The sequence below is a fragment of the Furipterus horrens genome, unplaced genomic scaffold, assembly GCF_987537825.1.
Source record: "Furipterus horrens unplaced genomic scaffold, mFurHor1.1.pri manual_scaffold_17, whole genome shotgun sequence".
In the NCBI taxonomy this organism is placed as follows: domain Eukaryota; kingdom Metazoa; phylum Chordata; class Mammalia; order Chiroptera; family Furipteridae; genus Furipterus; species Furipterus horrens.
This window is the reverse complement of record NW_028327187.1, coordinates 116679469-116705384: the sequence shown is the minus strand read 5'-3', so window position 1 is coordinate 116705384 and position 25916 is coordinate 116679469. Positions and strand designations below refer to the sequence as shown.

The window sequence follows — 25916 nt, the reverse complement described above, 5'->3', positions numbered from 1 at the left end:
TCCTCGGGCTCACTGGGCCGTCCCGGGACCGGCCTGGCCCTCTGCCCACCCCCACGCCGAGGTCTCTGCACACACGGAGCCCCTTCCAGCTGTGTGCGGGCGAGGCCCCGCCTGGTGCGCGCACACGCGGCCCTCCTTCTCGGGCTCCGCACGGAACGGTGCCGGCTCGCTCCCCGGCGGCACGCGGCTTTCTTCCGCGCGCACGCTTCCCTGCGGCTCTGGGCGCAACAGCAGCCTGGCGTCTGCGGAATCGCGTTTCCACGTCCACCTCCCACGTTCAACGTCAGGGGCAATGAGTCTAGTGCCGGCATGATGGAGCGTGCGTGTGCGTGCGTATGTGTGCGTGTGTGTGTGTGCATGTGCGCACGCACATGCATGTGTCTGTGTATAAGGCACACGCATGTGCGCATAAACAGCATATGTGTGTAACTACATGATGCATACACAGTCTGCATAGTCACATATTATGTAGTTACATACGTTCATAGTGTAACATTGTAAGTATCCCATCATTAGACACAGCAATGTCCTAACTCGAAGGCACACGTTTGATGACTGAATGGGTGGCTGGATTTTTTAAAAAATCAATGACGTGAATAACACATAGACACATTCCCATAAGTACTTTTAGGGAGGGGTTGTCAGGCACCCAGACAAAGCAGAGCATACACAGTATAACATCATAGAGCACAAATGCTACGTATATGGAACAGCTGCCTTCGCAAACCCCCAGCGTCCCGGAAAGGGCTGCTTCTCCGATCGGTAGGAAGCCCTGCTTCCAGAACTTGTCGGAAAGCATCGTTCTGATCCATCTTCTCCCGGGTCGCAGAGATTGTTACGAACGGTCACTTGTGGCCCCCGTGTCAAACCAGTAAAACTGGGTGTGTCGTAACTTCAGGAGGGAAGCTACGCGCGCTCCCCTTCGCTGCACGCTGCCTATTTAGAAGCGGCGCATCTGTGTGCGAGGACCCACCTCGGGCTCCGCCCAAACGCTTGTGCAAGTCAGACAGGAACGGCGTTCTGGTTAGGCGTCGGGGATGACACCGAACGACTGCCCGTGACGTAGGCGAGCGTGATGGGGAAAACTCAGAGGTGAGCCCGCCTTACACATCGCCGCTCCGAGGGGCCAGGTGCGCGCTCGCGGGGGTGAGGACCGGCCGTGGGGAGACTCCCCGTCCAACGCCCCCTCTCCCTGCATCGCTAGCGGGCTACACAGCTCGCGAGGTGGGAACCGCGGACACCACCGAAGACACTTACCGCGGCTGGTGGCGGCAGGGCTGGGGGTGAAGCGCAGGGCGACCTTGGCGCTCTTGAGGCGCGTCTGGCCCCAGTAGGCGACGGCCTGCAGCTCGGCCCGGTGCTCACAGTCCGGCTGCAGTCTGTCCAGCTGCACTGAGTTCTGAGACTGCAAACGGAAGAACCGACACCCGCCCGTCACCAGTCACCTCCGGGCACACCGGCTCCTTCTTCTGCCGGCTTCTCATCCTCGAAGCTCACACCCATCTTCCCCTCTAAGATCTGAAAGCCCTGCTGAGCTGCGGCCCAGAATCAGTTTCATGGAAGGGCCAAAGGCTGCTTGTATGAAACTGTGTTCCCAGCCCTCTTGAGTAGCGTGGACATGAATAATCTGCCCTCGTCCCTTTCCAAACTCCACCTCGCAGAGAACACAGAGCCCTTGGAATAAACTAACCGAGCTCATGTTGGCTCCCAGCTGGGAAAGTTATAAATGGGATGCACTGTTATGGCTTTGCTATTTACTTCCAGTCTTCTGCGAGTAAATTTCCACCCAGTGTTGAAGGGGGAAAAAAAAAATCAACCTGACGGAATGCTGTCATGTTTTCCAGCCATTGTGTCTGTTAATATCAAGCATTCACCCCATTTCCTTTGTCTCTGAACCTACGGGACTCCCCCGCACAGGGCCAAGCCCCATTTATTTCAGGTGACATTTCTGGTTGGGTTGCATATTACTCTCCCTAAACGGTGACCCTCCAACAAGTAAAACAAAGCCCGCTTTTGAAAGAGCATTTCCCTGAAAATCTCTCCTCATAGTTACGAAGACCATCAGGACAGAATCTTGGGAAAGGAGAAGGCACTGACCCCCAAGAAGAAAATTCCACCATTTGTCAAATCCTTTGGCATTTCCCCCGTGTCTAGCCGTAATTCTCAGTTAGCGATGTGTTCATGTTGAGAACCTCAGGGATTCCCACGGCCTGTAGCCTGCCTCGGATGAACCCCCAAATATGGCGTGCATGAGACAGCGACCTGTGGCTTATGCTCCTCTGGGCCCATTACCAATTAAAGCTAAATTTGCTGTTCCCGTCTTATCTAGTTGGCGTATCACAGGAATAAATTGCAAGCTTCGCTGCTAATTTCTTGGTGTTGCTTGGTTGTTAATGCATGTGGCGTCTGGCAGTATTTCATCACGTCACATCCTGCTTTAAATTCCTTGGACTGGGGCCCTGGACAGGCAGCTCAGTGGATTAGAACATCGTCCCAATGCACCAAGGTTGTGGGTTCGATCCCCGGTCAGCAGGGCACATACAAGAATCAACCAATGAGGCACGAGTAAGTGGAACAACAAATCAATGTGCCCCCCCCCCTCACTCAAATCAATCAATCAGTAGATTCCTGTGACTGCAGGAACCTCTTTCTATGAGATGGGCGGGCATTACCAATTATCACGTGTGGCCGAGTCCATAAAAAATGCAACTTAAAAATAAAACTTAAACGGTATCCCAGTTCAATATCAGGGACAACTTTTGGAGACATATTTTATGATTCTAAATGGCACAACTAATGGAATCTTCAGTTCCAAAAAAAAGAAAAATGTTTTTGCAGTCCTTTCGGAAACACTTTCAAACATTTGTTTACTTATGAAAGGGCACCTTATAAAGATGATAAAGGGACGTGCACCGAGAGGAAAGCAAAGCAGTCATCCTCACGCCCCGCGCATTTCATACGACACCGAGCGTCCGCTACCCGGACACCTCGCGGCAGGAAGCGGTGCCGTGCCTGTTATATTTCTCGGCACCCGGAGAAGAAAGCCTTCCAAGTTCTGTTCATCAGTGGGAAAAACATGCTGTCACACGTGCATTTTCTATGCTCTTCCCTGTCCCTCTGATTAGATTACGGATGGGAAAAGATCCTGCAACAGAAACAGCAGGAGCGTCTGCTCGTCCGCGTAAAGGGCTCTCCCACCAACCAGGCAAACTGGCGTGCAGGTAAAGGGCAGTTTGGACTGGAGCCTTTACTAGGACTAGATGCATGCGATGAAGGTAAGATGTGTGCCTTTTATTTCTGGAGTCATGACGGCCTCTTGGGTGTGAGTAGGTCCATGGACCAAAGTCGATGGTTTTCCTCGACCACGTCCAAGGCCCAACAAACAGCTGGCATGGGGCTGCATTCTTGGGCCCTCCAGCCACGCCCCGTCTTAGCTCAGCAGAGGCCCCTGCTCAGGCCCTCTGCCTGCAGGTCGCCTGCCCCCCTGAATCCCCAATGGCAAGAAGACACCACATTCACTCTGGCCTTCACTTACCCCATCTGTAGTCTTCCTCCGCTTCTTTTTTGTTGGGACGAGCGACCTGCTGCTGACTGTCCAGCTCCAGAACACTTTGTAGTGATGCACCGGGATGTCTGGCTCCTCAGGGAGGTCCCACACCAGGGTCACGGTCACGCTCCCGTCGCTGTGGGTGGTGGAGTTGGCGAGCCGTAGGTTGGCTGGAGCTGGAGGGGCGGACGGATCTGAAATCCCGGGAGAAGGACGACACATGTGAGTGGCAAGGACAACCCAAAACACATGTATCAGTGCGCGTGCTGACCACGGAGTCCACGTGTGGAACGCTGCCCGTCCCGGGTTCAACAGCTGCAGACAAGCAGTGAGTAAGATCCCCCTTATAAGCCCACGGTGAATATACGGAAGAACGCTCGTGGGCATTTCCACGCCACTACAACCAGCCAAATGCGCCTCCTACTGAAACAGGCACTTTTCTACAAAACACAGGAAAATCCAACTTAAGTTGGTTGGTGTTCGACGGGTGAGCAGCGTAAAACTGCCTTTGAAAATACTGAAAAGGAAAAGAAAACCAGGTTCTGTAAGGAACTGGTTTATCTCAGTGACCCTGGGGCTTTGGAACCCGTATCAGATAAGAGCAGCAGAGATCAGCAAAAGCGAGATCAGCAAAAGCAAGGACAAGCCATGTTTCATCCGTGTTACAAGTTGGGTGGCACACGGCTGACATTCATTTTTGTCATGTCTGGTTGGCTGTATAAACAAAAGCCTTCTCAGCCGTCAAGAGAGAGATTAGGTTCTGGAATTATTGCGCTACAGATCTCCTCTTAAAAGATGACTAAATACGTCTAAAGCTGGAGGGTCTGTGCTTCATTTTCAGCCGCAGATGGAGCAGGTGTAGGTGCTGCTCACAGCACGTGGTTTGCAGATGGGCGCGTGGCCCCAGGAAAACGCCGTCACTGGTTCTAACGGTGACGCCACCTGGTTGCAACCAAGCCGCAGCCACCTTGACGTAAGTGAAAGAGACTGAAGGAAAAACGGCCACGTTTTTACTCTCAGGATTGCTTGTGTTTTTGGAATGATGGAAACATGAATTCTACTCAGAAATCTCTTACTTTTCTCTAAGATACGAGGTCTGTCCAGAAAAAGTCCAGCCATTGTTAATATAACGAGAACGGTTTGTGCGACATCGATGTGACCTGGCAGCCACGGAAGGGGGACTAGAATGCATGTGTGTGAACAATGACAACTTCGCTGTACTAGTCTGTGGGGGGCGGAGGCGCTGTTGAGTGAGCATGTGTACTGTGTGGTTGTCGCATTCAAAATGACTGAGTGAGTAGAGCAACAAATCTGCATGTAAGTGACTGTAGAAATCATTCCAAACTCCAGCCTTTGCACTGCCAGCAAAAATGACTGACTTTCCCCATTCTACAATCATGCTTTTTTTCCCCCCTAGGAGCGGTAAGGGTTAGCAATAGAAAGTATCCAAAAATGGTACACATCTTAAAAATAAAAAGCATGAAACTGAGTTACCAATCTATGAACAACTCACAAGTTTCTATAAAAATAACTATTCCAAGGAGTTAGGATTAAGTTTTGAAAAAATAAATGCGTTAAAAGGCAATTAACTTCCTGAGTAGCCGATCTGCTCTGGCAAACCACAGACTAATTTTGCATTTAAACATCACCCTAAAGGAGAAACTTACAAGAATTTTAGTTTTTCCATGAAAATCAAGATTACAGCCCATGAAGACCAGGCAGCGGGCCTAAAGTTAATGAAACCCATTTCATCCGGTGCTGTTTCTTTTTCTACTTCTTTTTATGCTTATTTTCAGAGGTGTGCACGGTTGGTGGAAAAGCTCCCTTCCCCTTTTTTGACTCGGTCTTTGATGCTCAGGCTGGTCCTCTACTGAACTCAGATACACAGATGATTGCTGGCCCTTTGGGCACAGTCTGATTCTGGAAGCAGCCACTCTTTCTTAAAGCAATTTTCAACCCCGGAAAGACAATGGCTACGGTTTCACTTCTGGGCACAGCAGGAATAAATGGGCTTTTATTAGATAAAAGTGCACCATTTTTGGAAACATGACTGTTACCACTGAAAGATCAGGGAATGGTGAGTCTATTTCCCATATTCACAGATACACCCAGAATCCATCACGCCAACCCTCTCTCTCTGAGCAGCGTCCCCGACTTTCATGCTGGCCCTTGTGCCGACCAAAGCCTCTGCCCAGAACCAACGGGAGATTCTGCTCCATGTACAGTGAAGAGGCATCACAGAAAATGGGACAGTGACAGATCCGATAAACACTTCCTCCAGGCACGTCTAAAGGATACACAACCGTTCACAAGACGGTCCCCATTCTGATCAGGCTGAAGTGCAAAGGTATAAGTGGTAAGAGGAGGCGCTGAAGACACACAAAACCAACTTTGTTTCTACCTTGGCGCTGTCCAGTCAGGGAGGAAGCATCTTACTGGGGACAGGCTCAACCTCAAGCTGATGGCAGGGACGGGCACACGGCTCGGTGAATATAAAAATCACTGCGCTGTACCCTTCAGACCAGTGAATCCCATGGTACGTAAATGATGATTTACGTGATGATTTACCAGTGAATCCCATGGTACATAAACAAGATTGTTTAGCTTTTCCCAGACGTGAGTACCATTAGGAAAAATGGGATACTTCCCACCTTATCAATGGCTAAATATCTTTTAGACATGTCCTGTGAGGCATCTTCACTGAAATCAGAGTAGAATCGACTATGAATTCTGGACAGACATTTTTTTTAAATGTTTTATTTATTGATTTTAGAGAGAGGGGAAGAGAGGGCAAGAGAGGGAGAGAGACAGAGAGAGAAATATTGATTTGTTTTTCTACTTATTGATGCATTCATTGCTTGGTTCTTGTATGTGCCCTGACTGGGGATTGAACCCACAACCTTGGTGCATCAGCACAATGCTCTAACCGACTGAGCTACTGGATCAGGGCTGGGCAGACTTTGCTGGTTGACAAGAAGTGCAAGAATGAAAGTCTGGGATGTGCTCAATGTCGGACAGCTTTATAAAAGTAGAAAACAGAACATTTTAACGGCGTCCGCGATGCTTCAGAAGATGCTGCGTTTTCATTCGCGACCACATTCCTGTGTCTCTGAGACACGGTCTTCCCAGTTAGCTGAGCACACGTGCAGTTCCCCCAGAGAGTCACGGTTCCCTCCCACGGGTGCAGAAGGAAACCTGGAGGTGTGGTTAATGCCATGCCCAGCATGTCCCACGATCACAGGCTCGCGGAATGGCTATTTATCCGATTCCACAGAGGTTTTAAAATAGCAGTGGAGTCGGAACGGAACCAAACGAGAGCCATGTTCCCGGGACTCCGGAGGGGTTTCAGCTCTGGGTGTAATGAGACAGAAGAGATTAATTCACACTCAAGGTAACAAAATCGTTTCAAGAAAGGCTGCAATCATCTCCCGTGGCCCAAACTAAGCCTTTCTCTCCAAAAACGAATGGAACGGTGCTTGATGGACAAGGTCTTAAGGCAAAGGGTCAGAGATGCTGGGAGTGGAACACGGCCGCGCCGACGCTGAGAAAACCCCGTTGTGCCATCATCCGCAGCGTCCTTGAGGATGCCTGCATGTGGTACCTTCAGACATGCCCGGTCCCTTTTGCTAGGGACCGCAAAGCCACCTGCTGGCCAGCCCTAACCATGGACATGGGGGCGTGACGAATGTATTCCACATGTGCCTGGGAGGGAAGGGAGGTGCAGGCGGGAACAGCACTGACCTTTGGAGGAGCGGAAGTGTTTGCTGGGTGCCGTGAAGCCCCGGGTCCCGTGCACGTTAACCGCTGCCACTCGGAACTGGTACCACCTGCTGGGTCGGATGTCAGGCAGCTGCACCCGCTCATCCGTGGTCTGCGGGAAAGGGCACAAAGCACAGAGAGCCCTTTCATTCTGACATGTCAGTGGGGTCTGTTTAAAAAACACACCAACCCATCGGCCAATGCGACTCAGCCTTGGCCTCCCCTGCCCCTCTGGAGGAGGGGTCCCACGCTCAGTTTTGAGGAGAGCCATCGGCGATCAAAGAACGTCACTGGGAAGTTGCAATCATCCCATTCTGGGGAGATCTGAACACGCTGCCCGCGAACCCCAAGAATAAATGCCTCATCTATGCCTCGTGCCGAACTCCATGGGGGCCCAATGGATGAAAACAGGGAAGGAGAACTGAATTAAACCCTCCCTCAGTGTGTGGTAACTTACTGAAAAGGACTGTCACGTTTGCTCTCATATCTAAATGAAGCTGAACATGTCTCAGACCAAAGAACGAGTAGGAAGCCTGAAACGTGGCTTTCTGCTTCATTCCGCAGGATTTAAGGCAACACTTGCACTGACTTCATCATTGAGAGTTTTAGCCTTGAATGTCAAAACTAAAGTCAGCGTGACAGTCACAGCATTTAGCAGACAAAGAAAGCAAGTATTGCAGGTGGTAACTATCCTATCCCAAAATGGAAATAATATCTTTTTCTCTCTCTAAAAAAAGGGTGATGTCACCAGTTACATTCATAAGTCCTAAAATAATTTAGAAATGTACAAACGATATTTTACCGCTGCTCAAAGGAGTATACCATGTAAGTGAAATACGACTTTCAGCTGAATTCTGAGCCTCTCTGTGTTTCATTATAGCAATTTTATTCTTTTACAAAATAGATATAGAACTATTAAATTTATTTGACCAGGGTTTTTTTCCCCTAGCTTAATATGTTCCTTTAACATCCAAGTTCTCATTTATTTGGGGGTTCTTTAAATTATTTTAGTATTTATCCTTTTGAGGGGATACTGCTCTTCACAAAAGAACCCAGTTTTCTCCCAAATACCTGCATGCTAAAACTCATTTTATATTTCCTGAAAAGCAAGCAGAGGAATGTTATCCTTGGAGGAAAAGGATGTGAGAATTTTTCCCGGTACAGGTCCATGTGGGGAAAGCATTGGTGGTGTTGAAAAGCCTCAGGCAGCTTCACACGGAGAATGGCTTCTTTTTCTATCTCCTGTACTTCCCCTGCAGCTGGTAGTCCATTTAACAGCTCTTAAAAAGAAAGAAAATATTTTGCTTCTCTCCCCACAAGACGGAGAGGAAGCGCGGGGCGCGGCCCTAGTGGCGGCCAGGCTGCCCGCGGGGCGCGGGGCGCAGGGGAGAGAAAGCACTTAGCGGAGGTGCGTGAGCGGCTGGCGCTCTCCCGCAACTGCGCCTGGGACACACCTCCGACGCGCGCCCCGCGGGCCCCTTGGCGGGGCAAAGGCTGAGTGTCGGAGAGAGAGCAGTCCTCGCCGTGACCCAACAGCACATTAACTAGTCCTCGCTGGGTTGCCCTTCCTTCTCTCAAGCTCACGGACGCCATGGATGGGATGCTCAGACGGGAACATTCTCTCCTTCCGAGCGACACAAGCCAAGAAGGCGAGTATCTGCACGTGTTGGGTTCCGCCTACGAGGCCACGCGGCTCGCGCGGCCACCCAGGACACGGCCACGCGGGCGTTGTCATCTCGGGCCATTGTGACCGCAGCCTGCCTCGTCAGTCTGGGGTCTGGAGCTGCGTCACAGCCCCGGTCGCCAGGACCCGCGGCTCCCCCGCACTCACCTGCGCCACCGTCTGCCAGCGCGTCGCGCCGTCCTCGCTGGGGTGGATCCCGTGGTTCCACCTCCTCTGCACGACGTAGATCACGGGCTCGATGGAAATGTTGAACTTCGAGGACCACTTAATCTCCAGCTGTCCCGTCTGCAGTTCTGTGAACCGCAGCTCCTTCCTGGGCTTCAGCGGCGCGCCTGCAAAAGGACCGCGTGCATGAGCGCGCCGCGTGGGACGCACGCGGAGGCGCGCGCGCGGGGGAGGAAGGACTGGACAGGTCGTGCCCATGACCAGGGCGCCCGGCTGGCTTTCCTAGCGGTGGCTGCCCCGTTTCAAGGTTTCCCGTTTGAAATCTTCCGACACTGAGGTCAGACCATCGCATTTCAACAGGGTCTCGGCCCGCCCCATTTCTGGCCGGGTATCCCCGTTGGCTACAGCGTCAGCCAGAACGGCAAGATTGCAGGTTCGATCCCCAGTCAGGGCACATGCAAGAAGCAACCAATGAATGTATAAGTAAGTAGAACAACAGATCGATGTTGCTCCCTCTGAAAATCAATACATTAACAAAAAAATTAAACCGATTCCTGATTCAGGCCCTGGCCGGGTGCCAGGTATCTCAGTTGGTCACAATGGCATCCCCATACACCAAGGTTGTGGGTTCGATCCCCTGGCACGGCACGTGCAAGCAACCAATGACTGTATAAGTAATTACAACAAATGGACGTTTCTTTCTCTGAAAATCAATCAATAAAAATGTAACTGGATTCCTGATTCTGATCAAGTTTCCCCCAACTAGTAATCTCAAAGGTAATTTTTTTATGTGTGTTCAAGTGACCAGGCTGCATCCCTTGAGGTTAACATGCAAGTCACACAAGGCGACGCTCCTAAAGCATTTAAAGTCTTTTTTCCTGTTTAGCACACTCTGTTTTTGTGAGCTGTTCTGGGGTCATTATAACATGGGTTCCCAGGCTGCCCTACTTTTATTTCTCTGGGAGTTTTCCTTTTAAGGGAAACATGCTAACGCTCAATCCTCTGCTGTGGGCACATCCTACCAGAGTGCTTTTCAAAGTGCTTTTCAATCGTGGACTCCCCAAAAGATGGTCTCTCCTGCAGATTTAGGGTTTCAAACTGGAACACGATGAATGTGTGATGTCTGCATTTGGCGCAGGTGAGTGTGTCCCTCCAAAGCCCCTTGTCTGATGGTAAAGCAGTTGGTCATTCTGTGTGCACGTTGCCCGCTGAGCAAACGATTTAAGAATGGCCGTCGAGAACAGCAGCCATCCAGGGGACGGGGCTGAACACAAGTCTACGCACTCACGGGACACCTGAAACCAGCTGAATCGCGTGCGGTCTATACCATGGCATCCGAGCGAGAACACAGTTGCCTTTCCCATCATTTTCGGTGGCGAAGGAGCTCTAGCCGGAAGCCTGACCACTCATTTGAAAAGGCAGTCCAGAACGCTCTCTCTCTCCTACATTGCAACAGAGAGAAGACCGCGGAAACGCGCAGATACGAACCAGAAATAAGCTGTGATGCACGTTGGTGCCACGGCCGAGTGTCTGCTCCCTGCCTTTGGATCTGAATGCAGGCCCAGTCTTGCATTGAGAACTTGGAACGTCCTGCGCATTTCCACAGGTGGGAGCCGGGTCATTTGAAATGGCATCTTTATAACGGCGGGAAAGGTCACTGAGGTTGAGAAACAATTTCCTAGCGCGCACGTCCACTATCTCCGCATCGTCCCCCAGGATGTGCAGGCGGGAGATACCCATATAGCGCCCTGATGTTGGCATGGGCATGTCTCGCCTGATTCCTACTGTGGCCACAGTCTGAAATTGGGGTGTTGAGTCCAAGGAAGAGGAGGTGAGGTGCCTGGGGCCATGCGCTGATGCTGGGTTTCTCTGTAAGTTCTCTGCTCCGTTCCACATTTTGAATTAGGAACGGCCACCTGGCACGGGAGAGAAAACAGGGGGTTTCTCTTGGACTTTTGGGCCCCGTCATCCTTGCTGCTCCTGGCCGGCAGGGTGGGATGCCTCTCCGCCCATCTTGGCTCCAGTTCCGCGCTACATAAAACTCCTTCAAGTCTGTGTCGTAAATTTGTCTTCTCCGCGGCTGGGCTTACAGGAGGGAGTCCGCTGACGTTCACATCTGTGACTGGAGTGTCTCTGCTGAGCCATGACTCACGGATCTGCCCTCCACCCGCCCACCTGCACGGTGGGTCCCTCCTCTGTGACATTTATCTCCGTGACAACTCTACGCGTTTGGACATCTAAGGGGTCTTGGAACGTTTGTGACTCGCCCTTGGACCTACATACATCTTGTGTACTTACTGCAGAATATGGTTGCAGGAATCCCCAAATCCTTCTGTCCCCATGGTGGCCTCCCTCCCCTGCCTGGACCTTCACAACGGCCTTCCGCCCCATCTCCCTGCACGTCAGTCTGTTTTTTCTAATTCCCTCTTGGCAGGACTTTTGCGGTTCTTTTCCTAAAGCGGGGAGAGTCTCCTTCACCCTCCCAAGCTCTGTAATCGCACCCCATCTCCTGTGGCGTGAAGAGACACTTCTCTGCCTATCAGTGAAGACGTCCCCCTCTGTGACGCACGGCCTGCGGGCTCCCCGTGTCCTCTCCTCACCTCGCCCGCCTCAAAGCCCAGCTTTCCCGCAGATACGCTGCCTCGTAGCGCCACGGCCTCCTTGCAGTATTTTCCCCTGAAATGTCTTTCCTTGTATATTCTGGCGACAGACCCATCGGTGCTTCCAGGCTCAGTCCACACGCACCCCACCCCCGAGCCGCGCCCTGACACCTCCCAGTTGGAAGCTATGGCTCCACTCTTCCACCCGGTCTGCAGCGTATGGCCTGGACCGGTCAAGACGTGCAGGGAACGGCCTCTCACCACCGCTGGCCATGGAGGGATGCTGTCTTCCACCGGGGCCCTAGGTGTCCCTCCTTCCTGTGTCCCCCTGGGTCCCAGGAGCAGTATTCCGCAGCAGCAGAGGCTGAGTGAACACTAGCGGCAGGGACAGGCTGAAGCCACTCGCTCCCTGTCCCCTCAAGGGAACACCTGGGCGCGAAGCAGATATCGGGGCCCTTGTGCAAATCACGGCAGCCATGGCAAACCCCACGCTGCTCGGGAGCCCCGTGGGGCAAGGCGGAGAACTACCGCAGGCAGCTCGGCCGTGTGCGCAAGTGTCCCTTCTCCCAGGGGACCCGCAGCCCTCTCTGTGCCGCGCCTCAAACGCTCATTCACTCTTGCTCCTCGGAGAGCTCCATGCGACATGCGAGATGCGTGAGGATGCCCAAGTCCCTAAGACAGAAGAGTGTTACTACCCACAGGAGAACTTCCCCCGCTGAAAGAAATAATGATTTGTGAGAATTCCTGATATGACGACAATCCCACAGTTAGTGGATGATTGGTCCTAATCCAGAAGTAGCTCCGTGTTCTCCTTAGGTGACCAACCCACCACAAAGAACACATTTGTTCAGAGTGATGAAAGACCAGTGTTGACGAAATGACTGTCCTGTGTCATTCTTGCGTTCTAGGGGGCACCAGACCAACAGCTGTATGAAGCAAGTGTGCAAATCTGGGAGGCGGGGGTCACCTGTGGCAAGCTCCAGGTCCACTCCGTTCTCTCACCGCACCCAGCACAGCCCTGAGACATCCACGTCCATCTTTCTCCTTGGCTGCCCCGTGAATAACCCTCCAGCGGAAACTCAAGGCCAGTACACCCCCCAGCTGCCGGGAGGGCCCAGACTGAGCAGAAGCAAACCAACACGTCTGAACCCCCCTTGCTCCGGGGCTTTCATCTTGAGGCTCCTTCCACCTCCGAGAGCCTTCATCGACTGGAACAAGCATCAGGGCGACGTCAGTTTGAATTTCTTCCTTTAAACATCTCCTTAATGATGATGTACAACAATCTTGCGATGCGCATGTTGAGAAAGGGTCCATCTGCTTTGCGTTAGGGGCGGCTGGCTCCCTCGGTTGGAAGTAACCGTAGCACTTGGCTGGAGTCACGTGCAGCTGGGGACCCCCACCCCAGGCCTCCGGGCCCCGCGGTCGGCCCCCCATGGGCCCTGCAGGTTCCACCAGCGTCCGGATTACATAACCAGATGTGCGGGGGGGGAGGGGGGGAGCTCATGTCAGCTGCTTGCTATTATGTAAATGAGCCAGGCTGTTCTTTATTACTTTTGAACAAATTAGTCATCCGAAATCTAAACTCTTCTGTTAAAAATCTCAAAAGTCCTATTGTATAACATCCCACAGTGTGTGGTAACACACATGCATGTTTTCCCAGGAGCGCGTCACATGCTTCGTGCTGAAATCAAGGGAAGAGTTTTCCTTTAAAAAAAAAAAAAAAGGTTGCTTTAAAAATGTAGAAAATACACCGACAGAAAAGTCGAGATACAGACAACCAGCAGTTGCCCATTACCATGAGACTTGATTGTTTGTATAAAAATGTCTCTCTGATGACTCTACATGTTATGAAAATGTAGCAAGATAGTGTCCCAATGGCTCGCCCATGAACGACGACCTCATATTTCTCGTAAACTCACCCAGGACTCCAGGAATCGGGGTTTGCACCACCCGAAGGCATGCTGTGTGATTGTAATTTTAAAAGTTAAACATTCATTTGTGAAATGTGGTATGAGTCCATCTCCAAAGGCCCGAAGTTTAAATATTTCAAATACTAAGATATCATGGGAACATTACATCAACTCCACCGTCACATCTTTTTGAAGAGAAACACATTATCCCGTAATTCATCGCTGGCGTGTGCACTGCAAAGCGAAAATGGCGATGGCAGGAAGCCACAGGTCCCTGGGAACCTTTACGTTTGGGAAATCATTTAAACTTTTGTCCTTCCCCTCCTCAAACCCAGCGCCTCGGCTCGGCCATGGGAGAGGCTGCAGGTTGGGCAATCAAATCCTAAAAACAAGTCATTTTCTGGAGGCAGGAGAGTCTAAGGTATAAATCGGAACTAAAATAGGGAAGGACAGAATCAAAGGGAAAATGAGGCACACAGTGTGATTCCTTCTGCTTGGCCTGCGGAAGATCGGCTAACCCCTGTGCCGCGACCCTACGTTCGCATGTACCCTGCTAACACGGTCACGCCTTCCAAGACGCTGCTATTTACTTTCTGTCTTCGGAGCATCAAGAAAAAGCTCTCGGTGGATTTCTCGTGCTTCAAACGGAAACACTGGCCTATAAAGTTACCTTATCGAACGGCATCAGCTAAAGATCCCTGTTATGGCACCAACCAAATTAAATGCTCCGATATAATGGAGCATTTGGTTAATCGTCTTTTCAAAACGTGCCTGGCTTTTCAAAAGTCCAGTTTCCAGCAGAGAAAGCTTCTGAGGTTATCACGTCTGTGTGCCCCTTTCTTCCCCAGCGCAAGAGCCCAGACGGAAAGCTTCTGGGTGTTTCTATGTGGTGTTATTTTACTTCACACAATGGGCAGTAAGAGAAGAAGGAGCACAGGAGTTGGTGCGTGCCAACAGGTGGCACAAGGTAAGAAAATATCCATCTACTTGAGGAGTGTTGACGGCATGACCCCCTTGATGAGGACCTAGTGCACTGGATGAGGAGTGAGGTCCCATGGACTCTGCACCCCAACTTATGCATCGAAAACCAGCCCTAAATGAGTGATTTTAGTAGATTCAAGTCCATGGTATTGACCTATACGATATTAATCCAGTGACACCCAAGACAGCTGGAAAATTTATGGTCCCACTGCGGTAGCAGGATGGACACAAGGTAAAGAGGACAGCTGAGCTGCCTCAGGGGGGACCCGGGGTTAGATGTGTTTCTGCCTCCAAGTCCCCAGTCCCCTTTGACAGAGCGTGCCGCCTCAGCTCCACACTGGCGCGCCAAGGGCAGGACCCCGGCACGGGACCCACGGGCAAGCTCCCCTGCTAAGGAAGGGCACCACGCAGACCTGGCGCGGCCACCGAGGAGGGCACACAGGTCGCTTTGCAGCCCTGGAAGGTGGCCGGGACGGGGTGGCTAGAGCAGGATACGCACGTGGTTCTGTGGCAAAGCTGAGCGCTGGGTCAGAAAGGACCCTTTCCCAGAGGGCCAGAGCCCGCTCTTTGCAGAATAAGCGAGCGTTGCGGCTCCGGGGTAGCCGGTGATCGGGGCCTGCGAGCAGCTCAGCAGCTGAGACCGACGGGGAAGGGCTCCGGCGGCCTCCGTCCACGCAGCTTCTGGGTCACACACGCTCACTGACTCCCGCGGAGACATGAGACCTGCCTGCCTGTGCCGGCCCCCATCCGGTCCGAGGCGCTGAGCACAGCAAGGCGCGAATATCTACGCACACACATAATATCTACACACACGCAATATCTACACACACACACATACATATGTGTATTCAAACGAACAGCCTATCATCTACGCACACACATATCTACACACACGCAATATCTACACACACACACATACATATGTGTATTCAAACGAACAGCCTATCATCTATGCACACACATAATATCTACACACACGCAATATCTACACACACATACATATGTGTATTCAAACTAACAGCCTGTCATCTACGCACACACATAATATCCACACACACACAATATCTACACACACACACATACACATACATGTGTATTCAAACTAACAGCCTATCATCTATGCACACACATAATATCTACACACACGCAATATCTACACACACATACATATGTGTATTCAAACTAACAGCCTATCATCTATGCACACACATAATATCTACACACACATAATATCTACACACAAACACATACACATACATACGTATGTGTATCAAACTAACAGCCTATTATCCTTCTGCTCATTCCGCAGAAGGCTGCTCAGGTCCACAGACTCGGTGTCTTCTCTCTGCAGCTGCCTCTCCGTGAACTGCCCGTCTCTGCAAAAACCCAAGCTTAGACCCAGTCTGATGTCAGCACCTCTGAAAACACTCATCGCATCTGGTGACGTGGCTGCTGCAGACGGCAAGTACCCTTCCACGACGGGCCGTTGGCGCTGACCCGCCGGCCCTTTCTACGGGGGCCCCCTGAGGCGCAGCGGACCTGGCACGTCTCCAATGCGCACTCGGAGCCTTCCCGGGTTTTATAGGAAAAGCCTGTTGTAATTTACCGTCCCCTCTCAGAAGGCCCTACTTTTAAAACACAGAAGCTTTCCCAAATGCAGTTCCAACACGCCTCCTAAAGCCATTCAGCGTTTATGGGACACACTAATGCTTCAGCAGCAAACGGTCTGCAACAGCGGAAAGGGCTTCACGGTAACAGGCTTAAAGGTTCAATGGTGTCAGATTTTGCACTAGCGATTTTATGCAGTTTCTTACGAGCGGGAGGAAAACAGTAAAACTCAATACCCACGGAAGGAATATCACAAGGGAAGGGGAAGAAAGCAAAGCTCTTGAATGGGATACACAGCATTTAGGCCCAGTTTCCAAGGAGAACTTCAGGGCTTCCCTACATTGCAGGTGAGAGCGTCTGCCAGTCAGAATGAGGGGGAAATGGGGAGGGTCCCTGACTTCTGGGGCTGGGCGTGGGGGGTGAAGGCTTATGCTGGACCATGCTCTTCTTTTTAAAAGCTTCCCTAGATTTGGAAATCACATATATCGGGGGGTGTGCATGAAGGCGAAAGAGAGAGGAACAGAGACACAGACATTACTTTCTACTTGTCGTGAATAAATAAATAGTTACTGCTTGAGTGTCTCTAGTTCACGCTGCAAACGAGACCCCAACAAGGAGCAAAGCGGGACGCCACACAGACAGCCATCCAGCGGCACAGGCTCCGCCGGCAGCACTTGGGCATAAAGGACGCAGCCCCTTTCCGGAAGGAAGCGCGTCCTGCTCAGCACAGAGGAGTGAAGAGGGGAAGGGACTGCCTGCGCGCGTGAGCGATCCCATCGGCTCCGCGGCCCCATACATGCACCCCGTCTCCGGGAAGAAGGCAAGTCCCGCGCCCAGGGGCTCACGATTCTAATCAAAATATTTCAAGGCCACACAATGACATCTGTGTTCTTGGACTATGCTAACGGAAAAAGCACCGGTTTGGGGCCCTTTATGAGGCCTTATTCGAATGTGCCGCAGCCCAGCCTATCTTCCAAGGATTATGATGCGTGTATTCCCAGGTACCGGTGGAACCTGAGCGATGCATTCTTGCCAGGGAAAAACATGGCAAAAAGTGCCTGACTCAAGGGTGTGCGCTGCCCCAATATGGGTTCACTGCTCCATATGATTTCTGTGGCCTGTTAATATTTTTTGGAGAGATATTAATTTATTTTTAAAGAGAGGGGAAGGAAGGGAGAAAGAGCGGGAGAGAAGTTTCGGTGTGAGAGAGAAGCGTTGATTGGTTGCCTCTCGCACGTGCCCCAACTGGGGATCAAACCTGCAGCCCAGGCTTGTGCCATGACTGGGAATCGAACCGGCGACCTGTCACTTTGCGGGATGATGCCCAGCCCACGGAGCCACGCCGGCCGGGGCTGGTCTGTTGGTATTTTGAGATGTCTGTGCATGGGACCTTTTCTGGTGTGGACCCCCTTCCGCAGCACAGAGAGACCCCGGGAAGCACCAGGGTGCCCCCACCCTCGGCCACCTCTCACCTTTGTACAGCGTCTTGGGCACCTGGCAGGTGTGCCCACACCCGTTGGAACAACACTTCTTCAGCCCGGAGCACTCGTGGTCCGTGTCACAGCTCTCCACGCAGGCGGCCGCGAAGCCGCTGGCCCGCTCGGGCGCCGGGCAGTCCCCCTGCTTCACGGCCAGCACGTACTTGAGGAACTCGCAGCTCGTGACGCACTCGTGGTTCTTGGGGAGCAGAGGCTGGGAGCGACAGACACGGTTCTGAGAAAGATGGGGGCAAGGGACCCAACCCCGTGTTCCGCCCAAGCGTCCCTTCCATGGCTCCCAGGAGACACGTCTGTGCTTGCTTTCCAGCATGACAGTGTGTGCTCTTTTCCGGAAGGGTTACGCCCCACGAGCAACAGATACACGCCCCTTGCACGCAGGTGCATACGCACGTTATTACATTCTACCTGAGTTCACGGCATAGTCAAATAACAGATGTGAAACAGCCATAAACACGTCAGGTGCCATTGGGCGGCCCCTATACGTCCATTCTCTGAGTATTTTTCTTTTTTTAAAAAAATTATTTCTTTGTTTATTTATTTACTTGTAGAGAGAGGGGAAAGGAGGAAGAGAGGGAGAGAAACGTCACTGTGTGGTTGCCTCTCACGCGCGCCCCCAACTGGGGGCCTGACGTGCAACCTAGTCATGTGCCCTGACCGGGAATCGAACCGGCGACACTTGGCTCGCAGGCCTACGCTCAGTCCACTGAGCCGCAGCAGCCAGGGTGAGTTATTTTCTTCCACGGGCCACCAACACTAGTGTTAGCTTAACCTGATAGAACCTGGCCGCTCTCACAGCGACGTGCATGCATGTGCACACGTATGTTATCACAGAGCGGTGTCAGCCTCAGTAAACCGAACACGTCTGAGGAACAGCCAGCTTTGGCACGTGCTGTGCGCACGGGACCTCTTACCGACGCAGAACCGCCGAGGCGCTGTGCCGCGAAGGCACGGGAACGTCTCTGGAAGTCCAGGGCACGCGTCAGCCGTGACACAGCGGGGTTCGGAAGAGCGGTTGGCTGATGCCACTTTGGTGGGGCCACAGACCCGTTAAGCCCTACTGGGTGCGGGTCCTGCGTGACTCCCAAGAGGAGCGCTGCATTGGACAAGCCTGGCCAAGGGGTGGAATCTCTTCCCAAAGGCAGGAGCATCTGGTCATCGCCAGGCACCCTGGCAGGAGACAGGCTCAGGGAACGCCTAGGACCATTCACCAGAGAGCGGCTCACAGAACGGTCATTTTAAAAAGGAACGTGACAACCTCACCGTTAGCAAAGTCCCTGCTTTGGGAGGCAGGGAGGGGACAAGATAAGACATGTCTCTACCTCTTTTCCGAAACGAGGGTTAATGACAGCTCATTATTCCCCATGGTGATGGCGGCTGGAAAAGCCACAGAAAACTCAGGCCGTGAAGGCATCAGTGAGCACACACCCCAGCAGCCCGCAGATAACCCCAATACCAGCACAGATTGTCCTCCCAGGCGCCTTCCGGTTCTTTTCCCCAAACAGCGCGCTAAATGTTACGTGGCGTGCATTTTACCACAAATTTTTAAAAACCTATGCAAACACTAGAAATGTCTGTATTCCGCGAGGATGTGTTCAGCACCGAACAGTGTCCTCTTGTAGCCACAACAGTCCTTCTGATATTGTAAATTTAATGTATCTCGTGACTGCGATACTCGATGACAATAATTAACACAAGGAGAAAAACTAGAACTAGAAAAGCTACCTAGAAAAACTATAATCCCAAGGTTTGAATGAGAGTTGTGGACGTCAAATAAAACTGGCTGTTGAGAATCATATATAAAATCTGAAAATAACATCAACCGACTGCATTACAACAGTGTTGCAATTTAAGAACTTTCCAGGTAGGGTATAGAAAGAAGGCTGTTGTTTCTGTATTGAATTACCACAAATTTGCAGCTAGCTAATTAAAAAAAAAAAAAAAAAGCCTTTATAAACTTCAAAAGCATCGTCCATCCTAATTTCACAGTTCATTTTTCTGTTAGCCTGGCAAGTTCTAAATCCAGGTCGAAAGCTAAGTTAGCAATCAGAGAGGTATGCAGAGGGATCTGTAACAAAGTGCTGGCCAGCTTTCCTCTTCCAGCAAAATGTATACACTGTGGGTATTGAAAAAAAAATACTTCGTTACAGAAATCATTGGCCCCTGACCCTCGGCTGAGATTTCCAAGTACGGTATTTTATTAAAGCTGGCACGTGTTTACTGCTTGCTAAGTTTGGAATCATGGTGACTTAGTTTGCTCGTGGTATAATCACAGCAGTTCAGTCCAAAACTTCTTCACGGAAAACAGGGGGCGACTCAAGGCTCAGCCAGCAGCGTGGGCTCTCTGCTCACGTTATTCTAACGACATGTGAGTGTGTCCACCACCGCAGCCTGCGACAGAGGGACAGGAAAGCAGGAAAGGTATCTCCTCACCTAAATAAGCTAGTCCACTGAATGGGGCCAAATTAAAACCGAACAAAGCAGCAGAAACTGGCTCAGGCAGATCTGCAACATGTGTTCCCAGAGAGCGCAAAAGAACGAGGATAATTAGCACCATAATATCCATCCTCTGGTTGATCTAACGGTTTGTTGGGTGTGTTTATTCAATAGTTTCCTTTTCGGCATGGACTCAAAAATGTGATAGCTTGGTCATGATCTTGAGGACCATGAAAACAAAAATGTTCTCACTTGCACTGGAGCTCTCTGGAATGATACATGAGCTCGAAATCATACAAAAAAAACCCCTCATTATCAATATTAGATGAGGTCACGCCTACAAAGAACTATGCGCTGCTGTGTAACTTGGCCAACAATACCTACTCATCAGAGTGGACTAAGTGGTCTCTTTTTCCCCCACTGCTACAAGTTTACTGTTGAACATTTCTAAATTCTTCTGTGATTCTGACAAAACGCGCTAGATCCAGACAAAGTTGGCTCTGCTCCGTCTATGCTGCGACCCTCCACGAGTTTCCAACGTGCTGCAATCAACACTAAGATCCGCACAGAGGGAAGCGTACCCCGGGGGAACTGATAAGGATAAAAATCGTCTCCGCTTTTTAACTTAGTATAATACTTTCACAGAGGCATTCTACTGAACTGAACGATTGCTTATATCTGCAGAAGGCACATTTTGATGCTTCCTACAATAACCTTCGGTAATTATCTTGAGTTAGGTAGAAGAAATGGGGATCGTCTGGATATAATTGGAAAACGTATCTGTACACAGGTCTCTTACTATGCTTTTAATCAAAGCTTAAGGAGCGTTTTCTAATTGAATGAAATGAGGACAAAATTGCATCCAGATCAGAGAAAATGAGGGAATAGTAAGAGTTTGGGCATAAAGAAAATATGGAAAGTGGTGCCTTAATAGCTAGTTGGAAATTCTGTGAACAAAAGGTCATTTGGGTACCAGAAAAAAATTCTGACCATTCCGGATGTACTATTTCTTGTGATATTATAAGACAATTACTCACAGACTTGTCAAGATGGATACGAAGGTTTTGGAAAAGGTACAAGTTGCTGAAATCATTGAGTATAATGCCCATCAATGTCATGGTAAATAAAAACATGCATGGCACCACAGACGTATGTGTAAAATATTAAGTTTCTTATTTATATAATTATATCCAGTCTGTTGAGGCAAATTATGAATTGCAAAGTTAATGTAACTACAATTCCTTTATGAAACTATTCATATGAATAATTCCACAAATCACATAGATGGCAACTTTTGCCAGATCATTGGCTCCAATTTAAAATTTGGAAAAATGATGGCTACTATGCTCATTAATTTTTGTTCGGTGTTTGCTTTTTCTGCCCTTACTGTACGTGACACTCAGAACGGAAGAGACTTCAAAGATCATGTATTTTTCTAGAGCAGTTAGTAGCTAATGGGTGTTATTATGCACCTAGAGAAGCGGATTTAAAAAGCGGTGAAATAAAATACCCTTGGGTGCATTACATTAAGTAAAAATCCTTCATGCTCTAATTAACATTATATTTAATATTGGTGAATGCTTATAAATCCTTCCTACATCTCATCTCTTAGGTAAAAAAATAAAATGTTCTTTTAGTGACTTGCCTGATCAATATGCTAAGCTCAGCAGACCTGTGGCAGGTGATAAAAATAAAATAAAATACTAACAATAGTAGGTAACAGTTTTGGGGTGCTTTGAAAAAAGATACACCTGTCTTCATTTGGATTGGTGTAAATGTGTGGTATGGTGACATAAGAAAATGTTTGCAGAACATCATCACCACCACCATCATCATCATCATCATTATCACCATCACCATCATCATCATCACCATCATCACCACCATCATCATCACCATCATCATCACCATCATCATCATCACCATCATCACCATCACCACCATCACCATCATCACCATTATCATTATCACCATCACCATTATCACCATCACCATCATCATCACCATCATCATCATCACCATCATCACCATCACCATCATCATCACCATCATCATCATCACCACCATCATCATCACCATCATCATCACCACCATCATCATCATCACCATCATCACCATCACCATCATCATCACCACCATCATCATCACCATCACCACCATCACCATCATCACCATCACCATTATCATTATCACCATCACCATCATTACCATCACCATCATCATCATCATTACCATGATAACCATTAACATCATCATCATCATCAGTCGCCACCACCACCATCACCACCACAGGCTCACAGTGGCAGTTAATCGCGAATAGGTGCTGAAGGTCCACCATCCCTCATCCTCTACCAGGTGCTTTACCCGCCCAGCTCACCTATTCTTCCCCAGTTCCCACAACCGCTACTATCTGCACTTTCCAAATGAGGAAACGGAAGCCCGGGGGTATTATAATGTACCCCAAATCACAAACAAGTAAGACTGTGGGCCGCCATTGTAGCCAATGCTTTTCCTAGGGGCACCCATATATCAGCGGAAAATAAGAAGACCGCTAAGACACTGGCTCTGAACTTCCCTCTTAGGGTCCCCTGGGAGATTCTATGTTCCTAATATATCAAGGTCAGAGCAGAGGAAAACACTACATATACTGTACAGGTATATCTGTGTGTGTGTGTGTGTATGAATATACATACACTTATATACAAGTATATATGCAAATGATGCATATGTACATCAAAAGGGCATGTATATTCTGGGAATCCTGATAAAAATAAGAAACACTAAAATATAGCTTGTGCTATAGAATTTCAAGGATATAAATATAATTTTTCAGGCATCCATGTAGAAAAGGCAAGTTGATAATGACTGAGAATATATATGGTTTCCCTCCACTTAATTTCTCTCTACAAAATTTAATGTGTAAAGCCAATAGAGCAATGGCTATACAATAAGAAAAATGAAGTACATATATAAATATATAAAATCAGCTAAGCTGTACTTCAAAAACATGTGACAGAAATAATCCCAAAGACATAGATTCAGAGAAAATACAGAGTATATAAATATAATATATAGTAACATATATACAGTAAATATATGTAAAAATGAGAGAAGTATTCTCAAACACATAAAGACTCCGAGAATAAAAGCACGCATGAGCCCTTTTTGCACAGCCAGGCAAGGGCAAAACTCGGGCATTCTACAGATAAACAGGAAACAAGAGGACATGGGCTGATACAATATTAAGTATCCAATGAAAATAAAGCATGTACTTATGCGAGAAAAAATGTTCTGCTCCATTCAACTTGGACTTTGGGTATAACAGCCGACAGTCTGTCATGAACAATTTCAAAGAAAATGATCTTTCTGGACTCCTTTTCAAAAACAAAGACATGATCAAATTGAAAAAGCCAAGTGCAAAGAAACTGGCATGAATTATTCATCACTTTATCATTCACATAAATAAAAACCTAACATTGAATAAAGAAGGAATTACGGTTAAGAGAATTTGATATCATAAAACTAACCATTAAAAAATAATTTTAGAAAAATCAGAAGCCAGGAGTGGCAGAAGAGACCTCTTAGACTGACCAACTTTGCACTTAATTTTAGGACATTACTAAATAATAAAACAAATGTGAAATTTTAAAAATAATTACTTCGACCTCATAATATTTTTCATATTATTTTTCCTCTAAAACTTGGAGGTTTCTTTTTCTTCTGTTACATTGAAATAATGTTAAACTTCAAGCATGATTAAACCCAGCTTGCACAGAGAGGTTTGCCGAATGGTAATGCACCGGGGTCCCCAAGAACTTCCCCCAGTTCAGTAATTGGCCAGCAGGACTCCCAGCACCGAATACATAGTTGTGCTCACGGGTGTGATTTCCTGCAGCAAAAGGGTGCAAAGAAAACTCAGGAGGGGAAAGGTGCGTGGGGAGATGTTCAGGGCAAGCCCCGGACTTCACAGAAGGAGTAGCCCACTGATAGGGAGTGGCTGATGGGGAGCCACAGTCCAAACGGAGACACCACAGACTGCTACGGTCAAGGGCAGGCATTGGCCCAGGAGCATCCCTGTTGGAGATGCAGACGTGGACCACCCCGACTGAATCTGAAGCTGCATTTCCGCCAGATCCCAGCTCCTCTGTGCACACAGCAAGCCCGAATGGGGCTGATTGGGGTCACCTGGAAGCCGGCGGTGGCCTCTGCAGAGGCAGGAGTCTCCCCACCTGTGCACAGAAATGGATTCCTCCCTAGAAATCCGGGCTTTCTACCCAATGCAGCTCCAACCTCACGCTGCTGAGGAGACCCACCGCGCTGGTGGCATGCAGATGTGTTCAAGTCTTCCCGGGGAAAGGCACGCAACGACCGCATCGTCACCATGAAAGGCCCTGCCCGCAGCTCTTCTCTGGCTTCCTCTCCACGTAGGTAAGCGTACAGAAGGGACTCAAACTTCCAGAAAGAGCTGTGTGTATTCCCCACTTATATTTCACATACGGGGTCCAACGGGTCCACAGAGAGCACCTGACGCAGGCTGCTAGTCACCTCCTGACTACGAAATTCCCTGGGTCCCTCTGAGTTCATGTCCTATTGACCTATGACAAATTGCAGTAAGGCGGCCATGATAAAAACAGCCAACAGTTCCCTAATGTGTGTGGCGACTGACGGGCCTCTTTGTCACTCAAAGGGGATAATACGGCGATTTCCATGATATTCCCCAGACTCCTTTCAGACAAGATAGGTCTTTAATCCTTCAGTTTCAGCATCTTATAAATTTTCAAAACTCATCAATTGTTCTCCAGTTGAGTCTCCTGTAATACTATACTCCCCAGTGTCATATAAAAATTCAGTGAAAATCGAGGCTCGCCATTAAAAAAAGAAGAAAAAAAGCATGCGTTCCATCAAGAACATGTCCTACCTAGTCAATAAATTACCGAACAACCTTAAAAAGTCATTTCATACTCTTGATATATTCAGGAACTATTCTCTCCAAAACTTTAAAATTTGACATAGTGATATAAAGCTTGCTATAATGAGGGTCATTTCCTCTATAAGATGATCAGTGAAGGAAATCTCCTAACAACCATAAAAAGTCATAAGCATTCCGGGACGCGTTTCAATTCCATTATCGCAAGAGACCCTGAGCTGCAAAGGAAACTCGGACAAAACGTGCGCTCTCCACCCCCGCCAAGGACCACTGTGACGCAGGGCAAGCTTAGCTTCGCGGCCACATACAGCTTGTATGCATCCTGAACACATACAGTGATAACCAGCCATATTAGGTCTGTCTCAGCGAAAGACCAGCCCGAAAAATGCTCAAACAGGGATCAGATTTTTCAGGATTCAGTTGATCTCAACATGGTAGTTAGACATGTGCCTCAAAACAAAACAGAAATAAACCAACAAACAGCGCACGGAGATGTGAGAACAATCAGGAACTAAACTGAACACCGAGACCTGAGTTCTTCGAGCATTGAGTTGGTGGCGTCTCCTCCCGAAGTTCCTCACAGGAACTGGGCTATTTTCTCTGCGCTTCAAGTTCTCATTCGCCTTTCTCGCCTGAGCAGATCAGTCTATACACTAGTTGCATTTTAATAAACCGGATTGGGTTCCGACAGCTCCCCGGTGATTTCAGAGACAACGGCCATCTCATTTGGAATTTCCAGGGAGAAAGGCTTCAAATGGCCTTAAGCGATACCTTCCTTTGCGGGGATCGGACGTAGCAGTACC

At 49.3% G+C, this 25916-nt stretch overlaps 1 protein-coding gene across 1 annotated transcript in view; it reads right to left on the bottom strand.

The window, feature by feature from the left end:
* Positions 1-25916, bottom strand: part of ANOS1 (anosmin 1) — a 90077-nt gene that overhangs the window by 10948 nt on the left and 53213 nt on the right. Inside the window, exons 6-10 of the mRNA XM_090264175.1 lie at positions 17727-17946; positions 9138-9322; positions 7289-7418; positions 3536-3741; positions 1258-1405 (exon numbers count right to left, since the gene is read on the bottom strand). Coding sequence (XP_090120301.1) covers positions 1258-1405; positions 3536-3741; positions 7289-7418; positions 9138-9322; positions 17727-17946 — 889 coding nt within the window. The remainder of the gene's footprint in view (positions 1-1257; positions 1406-3535; positions 3742-7288; positions 7419-9137; positions 9323-17726; positions 17947-25916) is intronic.